The sequence below is a fragment of the Lepidochelys kempii genome, chromosome 19, assembly GCF_965140285.1.
Source record: "Lepidochelys kempii isolate rLepKem1 chromosome 19, rLepKem1.hap1, whole genome shotgun sequence".
Taxonomy (NCBI): domain Eukaryota; kingdom Metazoa; phylum Chordata; order Testudines; family Cheloniidae; genus Lepidochelys; species Lepidochelys kempii.
The window spans coordinates 8,604,831-8,620,969 of record NC_136398.1 but is presented as its reverse complement, the minus strand read 5'-3'; the positions used below and the strand labels follow the sequence as shown (position 1 = coordinate 8,620,969).

Sequence of the window (16,139 nt, the reverse complement as noted above, 5' to 3'; positions counted from 1 at the left end):
TTTCTAATGTATGATTCATTATAATCAATTGCCTTTGAGGACATGCAAGACATTTAATCCTCAGTGTATAAAGAATCACTTATGCTTTGCCAATATTTGCTCTCAAACACTGGGAAACCACTCCCCACCTGCCCCACAAATAAAAGCAGACAAAGAAAAGGATCACCAGGTGAAGAGGAACAACAAGATGTTTGTTACCCATAACACAATGTTTATCTTTACACCAAATGTATTTCAGATGTAGGGTGAGAAAATTTTCAGGTGCAGAGGTTATTACAAGATTATCCTTTGCTGAGAATACTGTACCTAGAGAAATGACTGTGTCTAATGAGATTACCTTGTGACGAACCACCCCGACAAGATCATCTTCTTAGGACATTGCTTATTTACTGACTGGGTCTTGTTTTGATTGCATGGTTTTGCTGTCAAAGCAAACAAGTATGGCAATGACGCAGTTTGAAGGGTGACCTGTTACAATCAATATACAGCTATCATACCACCCATGAGATGTAAGATATTAAATGAACTAGGGATGGGCCTTGTCAAAATGTGACTAGAAGACAAAAGAAAACACTGAACATTGGCAATTCAGTGTATTCCTCCCTCTCACTCAGCACTGAACCAATGCTTCAACATGGGGCATTTGCTGCTAGAGGCGCTCTTACACATATGATAAACGCAAAGTCTTTGGCACTCATAGTTATTAAAGATCCCATAGCACTTTTTTTCAGGAGTAAGGATGTTAGCCCCAATCTGGCTACCTATAATTTACCTTCTCAAATGCTCCCTGTAGTTTCAGTGTAATATGGCATTCCCCTCCTTTCCTAAACTGTCCGGGAATACTGATGTGCTCTGTTTTCACCCTGCTGTTGGGCAACCTTCATCCACAGCTCTTTTGCATGCCATCTTAAACAAACCCTACAGTTTTGTGTACTCTGTCATCAGGTTTCACAGATGAGTGCTTTTATTTGACTAAAGAAACATTAACCCAACACTTAAAAAAAAAAAGAAAGAAAGAGAGAAAAAAAGTAAAATCCAGACAAGACAAACTGAACTGCAATTACCACAGGCTGCTTTATAAGAGCTCTAATCAAATCACATTGCCTGAGTTGCTATGCGTGATACCCCATGCTCGTTACATTTCAGTCTTCATTACTGTAAGATGCCACTTGGGTCTTTTAAAAACATTCCTGTTAGACAATGGAAGCAGGCCTCTCTTATCAATAATACACGTGAACAAGCTAGGAAGCTACCCTGAAAGCACATGAGGAATGAGATACATCACTAGTTCCTCCAAATCAGCTCGTAAAGAAAGACTTAGCAAACATTTGCATTTATAAGTTAAAATGGGCTGCAGGCAGCCCATCAGCGGGGTTAATGAAAGACAAATTATACAAATACTAAAATTATTCATTACCAGAGACCACCAGCATAAATTCCACAAGCAACACCATACATTACTCTTCGCACATCACATCAATAGCTTTGTACAACAGAAACTGTTTTCCTATCTCTACATCTAGTGCTTACTTTTCAAATATGCCTCAGCACAGAAAATACAAATATGAATTACAGCCCCCAGTATAAATACTGCCTTGAGAGGAACCCTCAAATTGTTTTGATTGTTCTAACAGCTTTTTACAGTTGTACATGATTGAAAGCGAACCATGTGCACACATTTTCCTCTAGACAGTTCTGTCACTGATCACAACCCAGTAAGATGGTTTTAAGACCTAAATTTTGGGAATATAGCCAGGCTGACTAATGCTTCATAGATTTCTGAAACTTTAATCCATACCTGTATTTTATTTCAGTCCAGCTCCTGCAATCCTGTGTATGCAGGTCATTTGGCAAAGACTTCATGAGCCAGACTTCTTGCTTGGTCAGAGTCTTTCCATTACATTACCTCAATTTTAAAAGCTTCACTGTGCACAGGTTGAGCAAAAGATTGTAGTATTCACTTTGGAAACTGATTACCTAGGTTCCCTATTCAATGCTATCTTTTGGTTTTACATTTATTAACTGACTGCAGACAATGTCCTAATGTTTTTTAACCTATTCCACACACATGGGGCTACATCTTCTGATTAACTGGAACATATACACCATGCTCCCTGGTTATGGAACATATGCCTGACTACAACACCAAATTGGCTTGCCATTGAGGTTAAACTAAAAACTAATAGGTGTCTTATTTTAAACGTTCTATTTTATTTGATGTTAGCTTGTATGGAAATGACCACCTTAATAGTCCTGCTATTTCCTACCAGCTGGCTCCCCACTCAACAATAACTGAGTGACAGACTATTGTTCCCAGAGTGATTTAAGCACAATGCGGGATAGGTTACAGAGCATAGGAAGTGGAAATGGCCTTTTAATCAAGTTGCCAGAAAAAACTTTTCCTTCTCTCCCTACAAATGCAGGATCTTCCTCTAAGATTTCCCTGACCTAAAAAACATCAGGAAGGGCAAGATAATGCCCTGGACCAGTTACTAGCTTTTTTGTTTGTTTTAAAAAAAGCTGATCTTGACTTTAAAGTGACAAGATGGATGAAGTAATTTCTTTTATTTGACCAACTTCTGTTGGTGACATACACAAGATCTGGAGCGACACAGAGCTCTTCTTCATGTCTGAGGACTTGACTTTAAAGGCAGATATCATACCCCCTGCTGGGAGTTGTGAGATGGTAATTTCATAAAATTGAGAAGGAGAGATTCCTAGTGGTAGGCAATACTCATGTATAGCCCTTGATGCGGTCATTCCAAATTCATGCCAAAAAACTCTGTAAAACAGCACACATGTATTCCATATACATATAACACTATGGAATGAAACAGTATAATGGAAGAGGAACAGTAAGTTCCCTTAAGGGGTCCAGCATCCTTCTTGGTACCTGATTATAGAACAACCAACATGTCCTACATGCAAACATTTCTGTGCCTTCTTTCATAACCCCTTATGCATGGGGTGCCCTCCTTAACCAGATCCGCAAGGTCACTTCCCTCTTCTCCTTCAAACCCCACCTCAAGACCCGTCTCTGCCCTGAAGTCTATAAGAAACCAGACAATTAATAATGGAGAGTAGGGTAGATATAGATAATTATATAAATATGTAATGGGCCAATTTATCAGAAAAAATGCAAAGACAGGTCTGATGTGGTCGGGACCTGTTGAAGGCAACTGTTTATAGTTGACACACATTTGGTAGGGAAAGGCCCATCTATTGGGTCATGATAGAGATAAAGTTTCACTGGGGATTTTTATGGAAATTTGCTGCTATTTCTGTTGTATTGTTATTTGTCAAAGTCACCCAGAGTAGCAGATGGATGCAACAATATAAATCTCAAGAAATACATACACAGATATGTATATATTTGGCTTTATCCCTCTTCCAACACTTCATATTCCATTTGTTTTTGACTGAAGTTCTTCAGGACAGACGCTATCGGGTTGAATTTTCAAAAGCACCTCAGTGACTTAGAAGCATAAGCCCACCATAGTCAGTGACTTAGGGTGATATTTTCAATAATTTCATAGGTTTACCTGGCACAATAGGGCTCATATCCTCATTGAGACCTCTGGGTGCTATTATAATATTAAATAAACATTACAGACAGTTGTGACTAACATTTCAAATTGAAATTATCTATATTTTACTGTTTTATTGTCACCATGTGAACTGTGCTTCTATGATTTAAAATATTTTGAACAAAAAAGGCAAACGAAACAGGAATGCTCTGCTGCAGTGTCTTCTCTAGGTGGTTACTGGTATATCCTCTGGTACAGACTTGATACAAACTTTTAAATAATAGAAAGATCTTAGCTTTTCTTTTTTTCTTTTTAAAGTGGGCCACTTAACTTCAGCGCAAACTCAAGAAGGTCTTGGTGGAAGCTTTAACTCCTCAACTCTATCCCTGTGGCTGATATAAGCAGTTTCCAAAAAAGAGACTAAGAATCTTGCATTATCCTCTCTTGGCAGTGGACAGAAACCTCATCTGAAGGGTTAAAAACGGTTTTTAAAAAGCGAGTCCCCCGAGGCATTTTTCCCTTGATGAATTTAACCTATGGGTAAACAAAAAAAATTGCTACTTATTCCCCACTTCCCCCCGAATCGTCTTCCCCCCTTTGAAGCAGAAAGGATGATGCTGTTGCATCACCAAAGAGCCCCAGAGGAACCAAGATTTTACATCATACAAATACAAAACATTTGAGAACCATATGGCATTTGCATTATTTTATGATAAATGCAAATACAGTGCAACACCACACACTTCTCTCCTTGTCTGGAAGAAAAATTAGTTGTGTATTTAAAGGCCTATTATGTTTCAGTCAAAATAGTTAAATTGTTGCACAGGAGCAAAAGCTTATTAATGTTCCCGGATATTCCAACTTATTCCAACAAAGTGTAGGGAGGTGAACTGTGGTGCACTTGTGAGGCACTGATATATGGAGAAATAGAAGCTATTCCTTGCCATTTCAATGTTGAGCACATTGTCTGCTGTGAAGAAATTATAACAACAACAACTGCTAGCTCTTCCCTGTTTGGACAATTTTTCTGTAAAGTATGTACATATTCTTAGTATCTTCAAATATGTCTGTGGTTTGTATTATCATTTGCTAACTATATGTACATATTTACTGTAGGTCACAGCTTCAAGACCTTTATGTTTGTAGCTTCCACTTCCCAGGAAAATTTCACAAATTGGGACACACCCTCTTTTTTAAATTGAAGACTGCAGAGAGTGCCCTGTCTCCAGTTGTCTCCAGCCCTGCATGCAGGAAGGAGGGCATTACCTGCAGCCACTGAGGACAAAAGTATCTTGCAGATTTAAGAAAAGGCTTTGAGGAAATTAAGTAAAAACAAAAAATTCACGTGCCACTTTTCACACCGAGAACGGGTGAGTAACAGATTATTCACTGTCTGCATAACACAATGATTTCACCAGAGCATGCCTTCAGATGCCCTAGCGTCGGCTCTCCATCTCTTTTTTCAAATCCCAGCTGAAGACATCCCTTCTCTGTGCCGCTTCAGTAAGGGGCTGAGATAGAACTAATTTGATTATTGACTCCAGGGGGAGGGAGGGGTTCCATGAAAACCATAAAATAAAGTTACATTTGCAACAAAGGGGGGGCGCATTAATAAGGGACCTCTAAAGAGTGAAGCTCTCTCCTCTCTTGGGGCCGTTTTCTCTCTCCCACTCCAGAGATCCGGGGAGTTTCATCCAAAAAAACAAACAAAACCTTTCCCCCTCTAAACTCTGATCCCTTTATACAGCGAGCCCGTGTGCATCCAGCCCCAGCCCGGCCGGCATGGCGAGGGAGACCCTGGGCGAAGGAGGAGGATGTTGGGGGGGAGAGGAGAAAGGCGGCAACGGGAAAACCCACGGGGAGGGGGAGGCCTCGCCCAAAGGCGGGACGCGGGGGAATTCCCCGCTCGGAGCCGAGCGCTGCCCAGAGGGAGCCGCCCAGGGATGGGTGAGCGGAGCGGGACTCACCGGGGCTGGCCACGGCGGCTCCCTCAAGGCGGGGGGGGGAGTACCGGAGGGGAGGGCTATCAGACGGGGGGGGGTTGGGGGTGAATCACCGAGTCCGGGGTGGGGGAGGGGGAATTCAGACTTGGCGCTCAGGGAAGGGGGGGCGCCAGAGTGGGCTGGGGGGGTCCCAGGAGGGGACTAAGGAGGGATCCCGGGGGGCGGCTGGTCTCCCTGGGGCTGGAGGAAGCTGAGGGGGTCTCGGGGGGGCTCCCAGGGGCTGGAGGAAGCTGGGGGGGGTCCCAGGAGGGGACTGAGGAGGGATCCCGGGGGGCGGCTGGGGGGGCTGAAGGGGGGTCCCTGGGGGCTGGCCGGTCTCCCTAGGGCTGGAGGAAGCTGGGAGTGTCCTAGGAGGGGGCTCCCGGGGGGCGGCTGGTCTCCCTGGGGCTGGAGGAAGCTGAGCGGGGGCACGGGGGGGCTGATGGGGGGTCCCAGAGGCTGGAGGAAGCTGGGGGGGGTCCCAGGAGGGGACTGAGGGGGGATCCCGGGGGGCGGCTGGGAGGGCTGAAGGGGGGTCCCTGGTGGCTGGCCGGTCTCCCTAGGGCTGGAGGAAGCTGGGAGTGTCCTAGGAGGGGGCTCCCGGGGGGCGGCTGGTCTCCCTGGGGCTGGAGGAAGCTGAGCGGGGGCACGGGGGGGCTGATGGGGGGTCCCAGGGGCTGGAGGAAGCTGGGGGGGGTCCCAGGAGGGGACTGAGGGGGGATCCCGGGGGGCGGCTGAAGGGGGGTCCCTGGGGGCTGGCCGGTCTCCCTAGGGCTGGAGGAAGCTGGGGGGGTCCTAGGGGGGAGCTCCCGGGGGGGGTCCCGGGGGGCTGGCCGGTCTCCCCGGGGCCGAAGGAAACTGAGGGGGGGTCCCGGAGGGGGAGGGGGAGGGGGGGCCCCCCCAGCCGCCCGTACCTTGACGAAGAGTTCGATGAGCGGCTCCTTGTCACCTTCCTTCAGCCCGTTCACCGGCACCGACAGCGCCATGCTCCCTCCGCCCGGCCGGCCGGCAGCGCCGGCTCGCTCCTCTCCCCCCGCGCCCGGACCAAGAGACGCCGCCGCCCTGCGAGCGACTGAGCGACTGACTGACCGCCCCGCGCGACGGCCTCAGCCAGCGGCGGCCGGGACGCCAGAGGGGGCGGGGCCTCAGGGGGCGGGGCCGGAGCAGTGAGTCTCTATGGGAGGGGGCGTGGTCGGCGGGCGGGGCTGAGACAAACGGGTGCCCCGCCGGGCGGACTTCAGGGGTCCCAGGGGGAGGGGGCGTGGCCTATGGCTCCCGGGCTTGAGTGGGCCTCGGGCTGCAGCTCCGAGGGGTGGGGCTTGTGGTGCAGCTGCGCTGGGGGGGCCGCTCCTCCGAGCTCCGCCTGGCACGGGGGGGGAGGGAGACGGGGGGATCCCTTCAGCGAGAGCCGGGCTGGCTGTGGGGAGGAAGACGCTGCTGGGGGAGAGGGAAGCTGCCCTGGGGCGAAAGGGGGGAGAGGTCGCCCTGGGGGGAAAGGGAGGGGAGAGGGAGGCTGCCGTGGGGAGAGGGGGGATGGTGGGGCTGCCGTGGGGAGGGGGGGAGGTGAGGGAGAAGGGAGGTCGCCCTGGGGGGAAAGGGAGGGGAGAGGGAGGTCACCCTGGGGAGGGAGGCTGCCGTGGGGAGGGGGGGGGAGGTGAGGGAGAAGGGAGGTCGCCCTGGGGGGAAAGGGAGGGGAGAGGGAGGTCACCCTGGGGAGGGAGGTTGCCGTGGGGAGAGGGGGGATGGTGGGGCTGCCATGGGGAGAGGGAGGGAAGGTGGGGGGAGCTGCCGTGGGGAGAGAGGGGGAAGGTGAGGGAGAAGGGAGGTCGCCCTGGGGAGAAAGGGAGGGGAGAGGGAGGTCACCCTGGGGAGGGAGGCTGCCGTGGGGAGGGGGGGGGAGGTGAGGGAGAAGGGAGGTCGCCCTGGGGGGAAAGGGAGGGGAGAGGGAGGTCACCCTGGGGAGGGAGGCTGCTGTGGGGAGAGGGGGGATGGTGGGGCTGCCGTGGGGAGGGGGGGGAGGTGAGGGAGAAGGGAGGTCGCCCTGGAGGGAAAGGGAGGTCACCGAGGGGAGAGGGAGGCTGCCCTTGGGGGGGGTAGGAAGGGGAGAGGGGGGTGGAAAGAGGCTGCTGGGGGTGATGCCCACCCAGGCTGCACATTCTCACACACCCACACACGCCCATTCCATGAGAAATGCTCCCACCGCACCCTGGTCTAATTCTGGATTGTTATTTTTGCCTAAGATTGTTCTGGGGAGGGGGGCACTGCGGAGCCCGCTGCTGCTGGTGCGCTGCCCAATGACCTAATGTCTGGGAGCAGCCACCTCATGGGGCTGTGCTTGGCAAAGAGGGGGCAGGAAACCAGCACCCTCCTCCTCCTGCCCCAGACTGTAGAGCTGCTGTTATGGCCTGTGAGGTGAAACCCAGCTCACCAGAGCTAGGCAGCAGCCCAGCCATCCACAATTTATCTGTCTGATGAAGCCAAGGAAACTCCCCTCTTCTGTAACTGGCTGTAAGTATTTGATGACTGCCCAGCCCAGGGAACATCTGTCTACATGCCTGTCAGCGAGGAGGCAGGCCTCTTTCACCACAAAAGAAACATCTGGAGCAGGAGAGAGAAATACACATTACCTAGTCAGGAAAGAAATGTGGAGGAGATTTTTTGTCTTGATTTCTCTCCCATAGTGGGGCCAGGACCTGAGTCGCCCGGGAGAAAGTTCACAGCAGATGTAGGTTAAGCAACAAAATAAAACCACACCTTCTGCCTTTTCCAGTTTATTTGCAAGGTTTGTGTACAACCAGAATAGCACAGCCTCTGATCACACTCTCTCCATGCAACTGAACAGTGTGTAGTCTCCCGACCAATTATGAACAGAGCAGCTTTGTCATATCTTCATCCCATGCCCGCACTTTCTGTGGCCCAAACCCTTTTAAAGAGTCAGAATCTAAGTAAGCACAGCTGTACCAAATTACCTCCACTCAGTGATGCTGCCCCACTGGGACATCCCTGGGACGGGGTGCAGCAGGGCTATGTGGCCCTCCGTTATGTGACCTGTACATGCTGTCATACAACTTTCCAGTTTGTACTCAAGGAGGTTCATGCAGCAAGACACTGATCAGAGGAAGAATATTATGAACAGAGTGTGCGGTGTTAATTTAATAGCCTCCCCACCCCCCCAGCAGGCATTTTTGAGTTGAGCAAAATGTGTCATCTTAAAAAAATGTTTTTCCTTTTTAAATGTACTTGACCAAATTTTCACCGAGAGGGGGAAAGAGGCAAGTGGTGTTTTCATAGACTCAGACTTTAAGGCAGAAGGGACCATCATGATCATCTACTCTGACCTGCACACAGCAGGCCCCAGAACCTCACCCACTCCTGAAACAGACCCCTTTAACCTCTAGCTAAGTTGCTGAAGTCCTCAAATCATGGTTTAAACACTTCAAGTTACAGAGAATTCACCATTTACACTAGTTTAAATCATGTCCCAGGCTGCAGAGGAAGGTGAAAAACCCTCAGTGTCTCTGCCAGTCTGACTTGGGGGAAAATTGCTTCCTGACTCCAGATATGGCAATCAGTTAGACCTGAGCATATACCTCGGAAAGAATTTTCTGTAGTAACTTAGAGCCCTTCCCATCTAGTGGCCCATTTTCAACAGTTGTGGATTTTTGTTAGTGGCAGTCACTGAAGGGCTGCATGCCATTATAGGCAATCTAACTGCCCTTTTCTACAAGTAATTTGATGCACTGGTAGCAGGGTTCGGCAGCTGACCTGAGAGGGTCTTTTCAGACTGATTTCTATGGGTCCTCTGCAGCTCTTCTTAACTATTTAGAGTCTGTAGGAGGGCTTAACTCCCATTAGAGTCAGTAGGAGGGCTATTTATTTATTAGTTTGCAACGATTCCAAGGAATCCCTGTAGTTCTTGGAATGAGACATTCTACATTAGAAACTGGTGTATCAGTGTAGGGTTATCAACTGGCTCTTCTGTGGCAGCTTAGTCCAGGCGAGGATGTAGAGAGGCCCTATACAGAAACCTAGGCAGCAGATGCTGTGTATTGTCAGTCTGGCAGCTAGAGGGAACCACAGGGTCTAGCTATGTCTAGGGGCTTCAGTGGAGAATCTCCGTTTGTGTTAACTGCAATCAATTCTCATCTCCCTATACTTCAAAAGACCCTGGAGGCAGATATTGAGGAGGGACGAAGTTTACTCCCCTAGAGAAGATTGGAACTGAGACACCAGCATTGCCAATTTGCAACGCTGTATCTTTATGAACTAACACTTCAACAACAGGGCTGAGGGAGTGATTCATGCCACTAACCAGTGGAGGACGGGGGAGTCAGGGACTTGTTAACAGGATTTGGAGCCTTTCCTTGCATTTCATATCAATCCCAGGTTGGTAGTGGCTGAAAGTCATTACCATCTGCTGACAGCTTGGTGGCCCCTGATGAACTGAATTGGTCAGACCAGTTCCCAGCAAACTCACCCACACCACAAAACCACCACCTCTATTGGTGGCTTCAGCTCAGAGGCCAAGGACTGACAAACACTCATTCCAGAGGTGGTTCCTCTGAATCGGGACTAGGACACACTGCGACAGGGAGTGCACGGAAATCTCCTACTGCCCCTGCTGTACCTATTCTCTGACTAAATAGCTTCATAGATTCCAAAGCCAGAGGAGACCAATGTCCAACCCTCTGCACAACAGAGGCCGCAGAACTTCCCCAAAATAATTCCTGTTTGAACTACAGCGTATCTGTTAGAGAAAAGAACGAGGAGTACTTGTGTCACCTTAGAGCCTAACATTTATTTGAGCATAAGCTTTCGTGGGCTAAAGCCCACTCCTACTTCACTGATGAACTGGGCTTTAGCCCATGAAAGCTTATGCTCAAATAAATTTGTTAGTCTCTAAGGTGCCACAAGTCCTCCTCGTTCTTTTTGCTGATACAGACTAACATGGCTACCACTCTTTCAGAGAAGCATCCAGTCTTGATTTTAAAATTGCCATGATGGAGAATCCACCACAACCCTTGGTAAATTGTTCCAATGCTTAATCACCTTCACTGTTAAAATACTACACCTTATTTCCACTCTGAATTTGTCTAGTTTCAGCTTCCAGCATTTGGACTGAAGAAGCCTTCAGGTATATAAATTCACCATCTTGCAACGTAAGATGTTAAAATTGCAGATTTCTGTAAATGTCAAACTACTGTAAAACTTAGCTTACTGGTAAACAAGGTGATGCCCACTTCTCCCTCAAGGAGCACAGCACAAGAGGGCAATATTTCTAATGTACAGAAACAGCTGTCCTGCACAACTCTACGCTGATGTCCACATTCTGGAAGCTAAGAGGTGCAGATGTTAAGTCACAAGTTCTGGGCTGCAGTACCCTTTGTGCTATGTTGCATTTTTATCAGCAATATAGAATATCAGGGTTGGAAGGGACCTCAGGAGGTCATCTAGTCCAACCCCCTGCTCAAAGCAGGACCAATCCCCAATTTTTGCCCCAGATCCCTAAATGGTCCCCTCAAGGATTGAACTCACAACCCTGGATTTAGCAGGCCAATGCTCAAACCACTGAGCTATCCCTCCCCCCCAAAAATTCTGTTTACCCCAGATGGGATATAAATGAGCTCCAAAGTGTGCCAAGTCCATTACTGTTACCATTAATCACCACTGAGTTTCTTCTCTATTAAAAGGCAGCATATGGTGGTGGCTTGAAGGGTGGTTAAGGATCAGTTTATTTCTATCCAGCTGTATTAGCCTCGCCTACTTTCTAACATTCTTTAAGCTCTTTCACTTGTGGGTGACCTTTTCTTCTATTTCAATGGACTCCTTGACCCCTCATCTTTTCCATTAAAAGGAAGCTTCTTTCTTTAATGAGGTTCACAGTGGTTTTGAATCGTGAAAGCTTTCAGATGTTTTCCTATTTCTGTGATTGGTAGATGTGTTATTTTGGAAGGTTTCCATAATAATAATTAATGGTTAGTACTTACCTTCTAAATGCTTTACAAAATAAATAACCAATCCTCATGACACCTTTATGTAGAAATAAGCATTGTCCACATTTTGCAGTGGTTGGAAATGAGTCAGAAAAGTGGTGTATCCAAAGCTAAAGAGGGAACTGGTATCAGAACTAGGGAATTAGAACACAGGGATTCCCGCCTCTCTCTCTTCTATCCTCAGAACACTAGGCTATGCCCTTTCTGTTAATTGTACTGTATTGCATTCATGGCTTCCATTCTACAGAACCGTTACGCAATATATTATGATTTTGCATTTCTAGCATCTTGGTATTTGTGCAGCCTCTTTTCATCCCTAAATCTTAAAATGCTTTTGAAAATGAAAGGCAGTACATTTATAACTTATAAAAAGAAATGCTTTTCCCCTCCCCATGCACAATTAGCCTTTGAACTTATTGCCCCATGATGCCCCTGATCCCAAAGATTCAAAAAGGATCCATATTTATGGATATACTTCTCAGAGGCATTTAAAGGAATTAGGAACTCAATCTCACTGAAATTAAATAGGATGTGTGTGTTTAGACTCATTTGAAAATCCCTGCCTTTGTGGATAATGAGACTATCCAAGGAAGGATTAATAAGAAAACACAATCAAACAAAAGTTTGGCAGGGATACAAACCTTATGCTTCAGGGTATAAGCCAACCACTAACTGGCAAACATTACAAAGAGACTCTATAGCTACATTGTTCCGTAACTGCTTATTTGCAAAGGTTTTTGCATCTTCTGCATGGAGAGGAAATGCTGGACCACTGATCTGGTCTGGTGTGGCACTTTATGTTCCTACAATAGCACAGCGCTCCTGGAAACTAAGCAAGGATTCTTAGATCCACTTTAAACCAGAGCATACTGAAGCAAAGAGAGTGCGAGAGAGACAGAGAAACTTGCCCAAGGCCATCCAGAAAGGTAGAGATGGGAATAGGAGCCAGGACCCTGACTCACAATCCCCTGCACTAAGCACTGAACCACACAGCCTCTCATGATTAAAAACTATTAAACATTCTTACTCAACTGCTACACACAGGGAAATTCAGACTTGGGGCTCTCGGTCTGAGCTTAACACATCCTGTCTGGACCTTGGTACTTCAAGGGTCCTTCCTGTGAGAATCTGTCCAAAAGGAAGGGAAAGCTGAGGTTAAATCCTTGTGCCCCTACATGCTGTTCCAGTGGTTTCCTCCTTATAATTTAAAATACCCCCCTTCAGGAATGTAGCCCCAGTAATTCCCACCCACGCAGGTTTGCTAAACTGAATGCAGTTCAGCTAGATCCATCACCTCCTATCTATCATCCAGTATTTCACTACAATGATATTGCTCATTATTATTTTATTACCCCCTTGTCAAGCAGTATTTGTTTACGAAATCTCATCAGCGGATGTTAGCCTGTCAGATTTACGGGTGGTACAGGGAAAAATCAAACTTTTCTTTGGGACAAATTGGTTTGCATTTGCTACAGCTCACGACCAGCTGTTCCTAGATGGCTCATTTTCATCGGGAGTGACCGAATGTCAGACTTTAGCATTAACTTCACGTTCTGAAGGGGCCTGATCCTGTGAAGTGCTGAAGTTAAAGGAGCTGAGGGCACTCTGCACCTTGCAGGATTGGTCCCAAAGTTGGCACCTGATACTGCTGAAAATACAGGCCCAGATCCTGGGCTGATGTCCATCAGCATAGCACGGCTGAAGTCAATGGAGCTAGTGATTTTGCCAATGGCGCTAGCGAGGATCTAGCCCATAATATTAATTCATGCTGAAGCTGACTTCAGTTCATAATTTTTGTGCCCCTGGGCAGCTGTTCAGCTTAGGTTAACACTCTTCAAGCAGAGCTTCAAGGACAAATAGTTCTAGGAAATTGAAATCGGCAACTTCTAGTGGTGGCAATTGCATTTTAAGAATCATTTAACAATCCATGTTCCTTTCCAAGTAGCAACATGGTTTTCTCTGGTTACTGGCATGTGTTGCCTCCCCAGGGATAGTAATTAATGCATTTGGTAGTTAAATGTTTGGGCTCAGCCTCTGTTTGTGCCCAGGGTTCAGAGACACAAACAAAGCATGTATTGTTTGCAGGTTCCCTCTCCTGTGGTAGGGCCCTACATAAAAGCACAGTACAGCTCAAGCCTGCAGGAATGAAGACGGGGCTCCAGTTTTCACCTTGCTTCCATCTCTGTGCAGATGAAATGCTGCAAAAGCCAGTCTATGCCCTGCAATTGATTTAGAAGCTTCAGTCATTTGGAGGATGTATAAGGGGGAGGAGGGGCAGGCTGCCTTTAAGCAGTGCAAATATCCACCTGGGAAGGATCCCCACTCATTTAGAGGCAACAGGAGTGGAAGGTTCCGTGGGCAACTAGCTGTCAGATCCTCCCCGGTATCACCTCCTGGCCAGTGATGGGGCAGTTGATTCATTGCCTGATTCTCCCCTTCTGGCAGCTTGGGGCCTTGCAGCTCTTAATGCTGGCGATACTTTTGTGTTAGTAGAAAAATGGGCAACAACAACTGGGAGGGGGGTGCATTTCTGCACCCCTTGCAGCCGCTGCCCTTCTTACTTCCTTGAAGATCAGAGATTGGCCAACGCTTACAAAGTCTGCCATTTGAATATCCCACTGGGGAGAGAATTCAGATCAAAGGTTTCAGTTTCTCCCTTTCTACCGAGAAGGGACCATACCCAGATTTGGGTTTTGATTTTAAACCCCAGCCCAAAGCCTGAAGGAGGCAGAGATGCAATGCTTTGGTGTGGACTCTTTAAAATCTTACAAGACACATCCCTCTGCTGCCTCTAGAGAGAGGAGCTACCAACAGAAAGGGCTGTAAGAATAATCCAAAGTCAATTGTATGTTTTTTTATTCCTTATATCTAAAATAGCATTTCAGTGTATGTCTGAGTAAATTAGTTCATGAATTTCCAGAGAAAGGCTCTGCCATTTCTCCATCTATTTTTATGCAAATGGTGTCATTTGAAAGCCAGCAACAGGTAGATATGCATCGATCTCATCGGCTGTTTTTTGTTTTATTAAATCCAGTAAGTTTAATACTAAAATACAAACATGGGATCTGGTGACAAAATGTTGTTAAAACAGAATCACATTGCTCTTCCAAAAGAGAAAAAGAAATATTGAAACTGGACTTGTTTAAACCCAATGAAAGATTTGAACTTGACTGAGATGTCTCTCAGTTACCGTACACTGAAATACAACAAATCAAATACCACGAACAAGAGCGTTCCTCTTATTTTTCTACCCTCTTCACCCTTTGGAGCCACAGGAAATATCTGAAAGATGCTGTTAGACCAATGGCTTCCCTAATGAACACTTTATGTAAGGCATAAGCAACTCCCGGCTGAGCAGCTCCCATAGACCAGTTTCTGGCTTGAAATCTAAATTGAAGAAATGCTGTTTGATGTTGCCTTTTAATAGCCTCCGAGTTCTGTAAAAGGCCCTGGAGGATGATCCTGTGCAGAATACAAATACATACACTAACATCAACACATCTTGTACCATGCTCTCTATTGTATGTGACCAGAATGTGGAAACGCAGTCCCACTTGCCCTCTTTCATCAGCACGCTAACAGCATCTGGAGAGGATCAATCCAATTAGAGTAATGGCAGTGAATCAATACATTTTCTCTCCAGGATGTTAGCTAAGACTGTGGTGGTGGTGGGGGAACCACATTAAATCCCGCTTGCTTGATACAAAACTGTACAGCTCCACAGCAGACTCTTGCTAAGCTGCCCAGATTTATTACAGGACCGCCATGTCTAACATTACAAGTGCCAATCAATGCGGTTGCCATCAGCAGCTTTATCGCCAGTGTTCTTTACCACAAGCATAGCAGAAAAAGCATGGCACAGAAATAGGGCTGTGCCCTGCTCCTGCTCGCATTTACCAAGGTGAAACCCCACCGAAGTCAATGGCTTTGCAGCTGGTAACTGACGACATGAATTTGGACCAACGGTGCAGACCTTAAGCTGCAGCCAAACAGCTCCCAGCTCATAAAGGTGCCCGCTGCATTTCCCCAATTCTGGGCTGCTCTGCACCAGTCTATTCCCCTGCTGCAGCTTAGAGAAAACTGCCTAGGGTGCTTTACAGTAGCTCGGGATCAGTGAAGCATGGGAAAGAAAGATGAACTTTGTACAGTAGTGACATAGAAACATATGCATTTGGTTTGCATTAATTCATCTCTCTTTTACAGATGACGGCTGAGAGAGGTTAAGTGACCTATCAAGGTGACCAGGAAAGCATGACATTACGATCTCAATGCCACATGTTATAAATGAGTTCAGAATCTGGCCCTTTAAATGTGAGGGGGGATCATAAATCTTCCAGTGCCCTGCACGAGATCATCTTTCCTCGAGTTTCATTTCCTTTTCCTCCTCCTCCAAGTGTGCCTAGATTGTAAATAAACCCATTTAAAGATCAACCTGTTGCGCTGAATTTGTTCCTAATGGAATTCCATTACTTAGGTCGAGTGTGAATTTAGCGCATTATGGGTAGTACTCTGTTGCCTTCCAAATTTTGGGTTAAAATAATCAAAACTGCATTGTGGTGTGTTATTATTAACTGTATAATGCTAGCACCTGGAGTGCCCAGCTGAGTTTGGGGCCCCATCATGCCAGGTGCTGTGTA

General features: G+C 47.0%; 1 protein-coding gene and 1 long non-coding RNA gene across 3 annotated transcripts in view; one reads left to right on the top strand and one right to left on the bottom strand.

The window, feature by feature from the left end:
- The window catches only part of CLIC4 (chloride intracellular channel 4), a 54,168-nt gene extending 47,566 nt beyond the window's left edge, over positions 1 to 6,602 (bottom strand). Inside the window, exon 1 of one of the 2 annotated variants that reach the window (XM_073317405.2) lies at positions 6,424 to 6,602. In XM_073317405.2, the coding sequence (XP_073173506.1) occupies positions 6,424 to 6,495 (72 nt within the window). In that variant the 5' untranslated portion in view covers positions 6,496 to 6,602. Of the gene's footprint in view, positions 1 to 1,798; positions 1,908 to 6,423 lie in introns of those variants that run through there. The other variant, XM_073317406.2, reaches the window with a different exon arrangement.
- LOC144929558 (uncharacterized) lies at positions 6,429 to 15,933 on the top strand. Its single transcript, XR_013634837.1, has 2 exons — positions 6,429 to 6,675; positions 15,706 to 15,933. It is a non-coding gene; the product is annotated as an uncharacterized LOC144929558 (long non-coding RNA).
- The last annotated feature ends 206 nt before the right edge of the window (positions 15,934 to 16,139 follow it).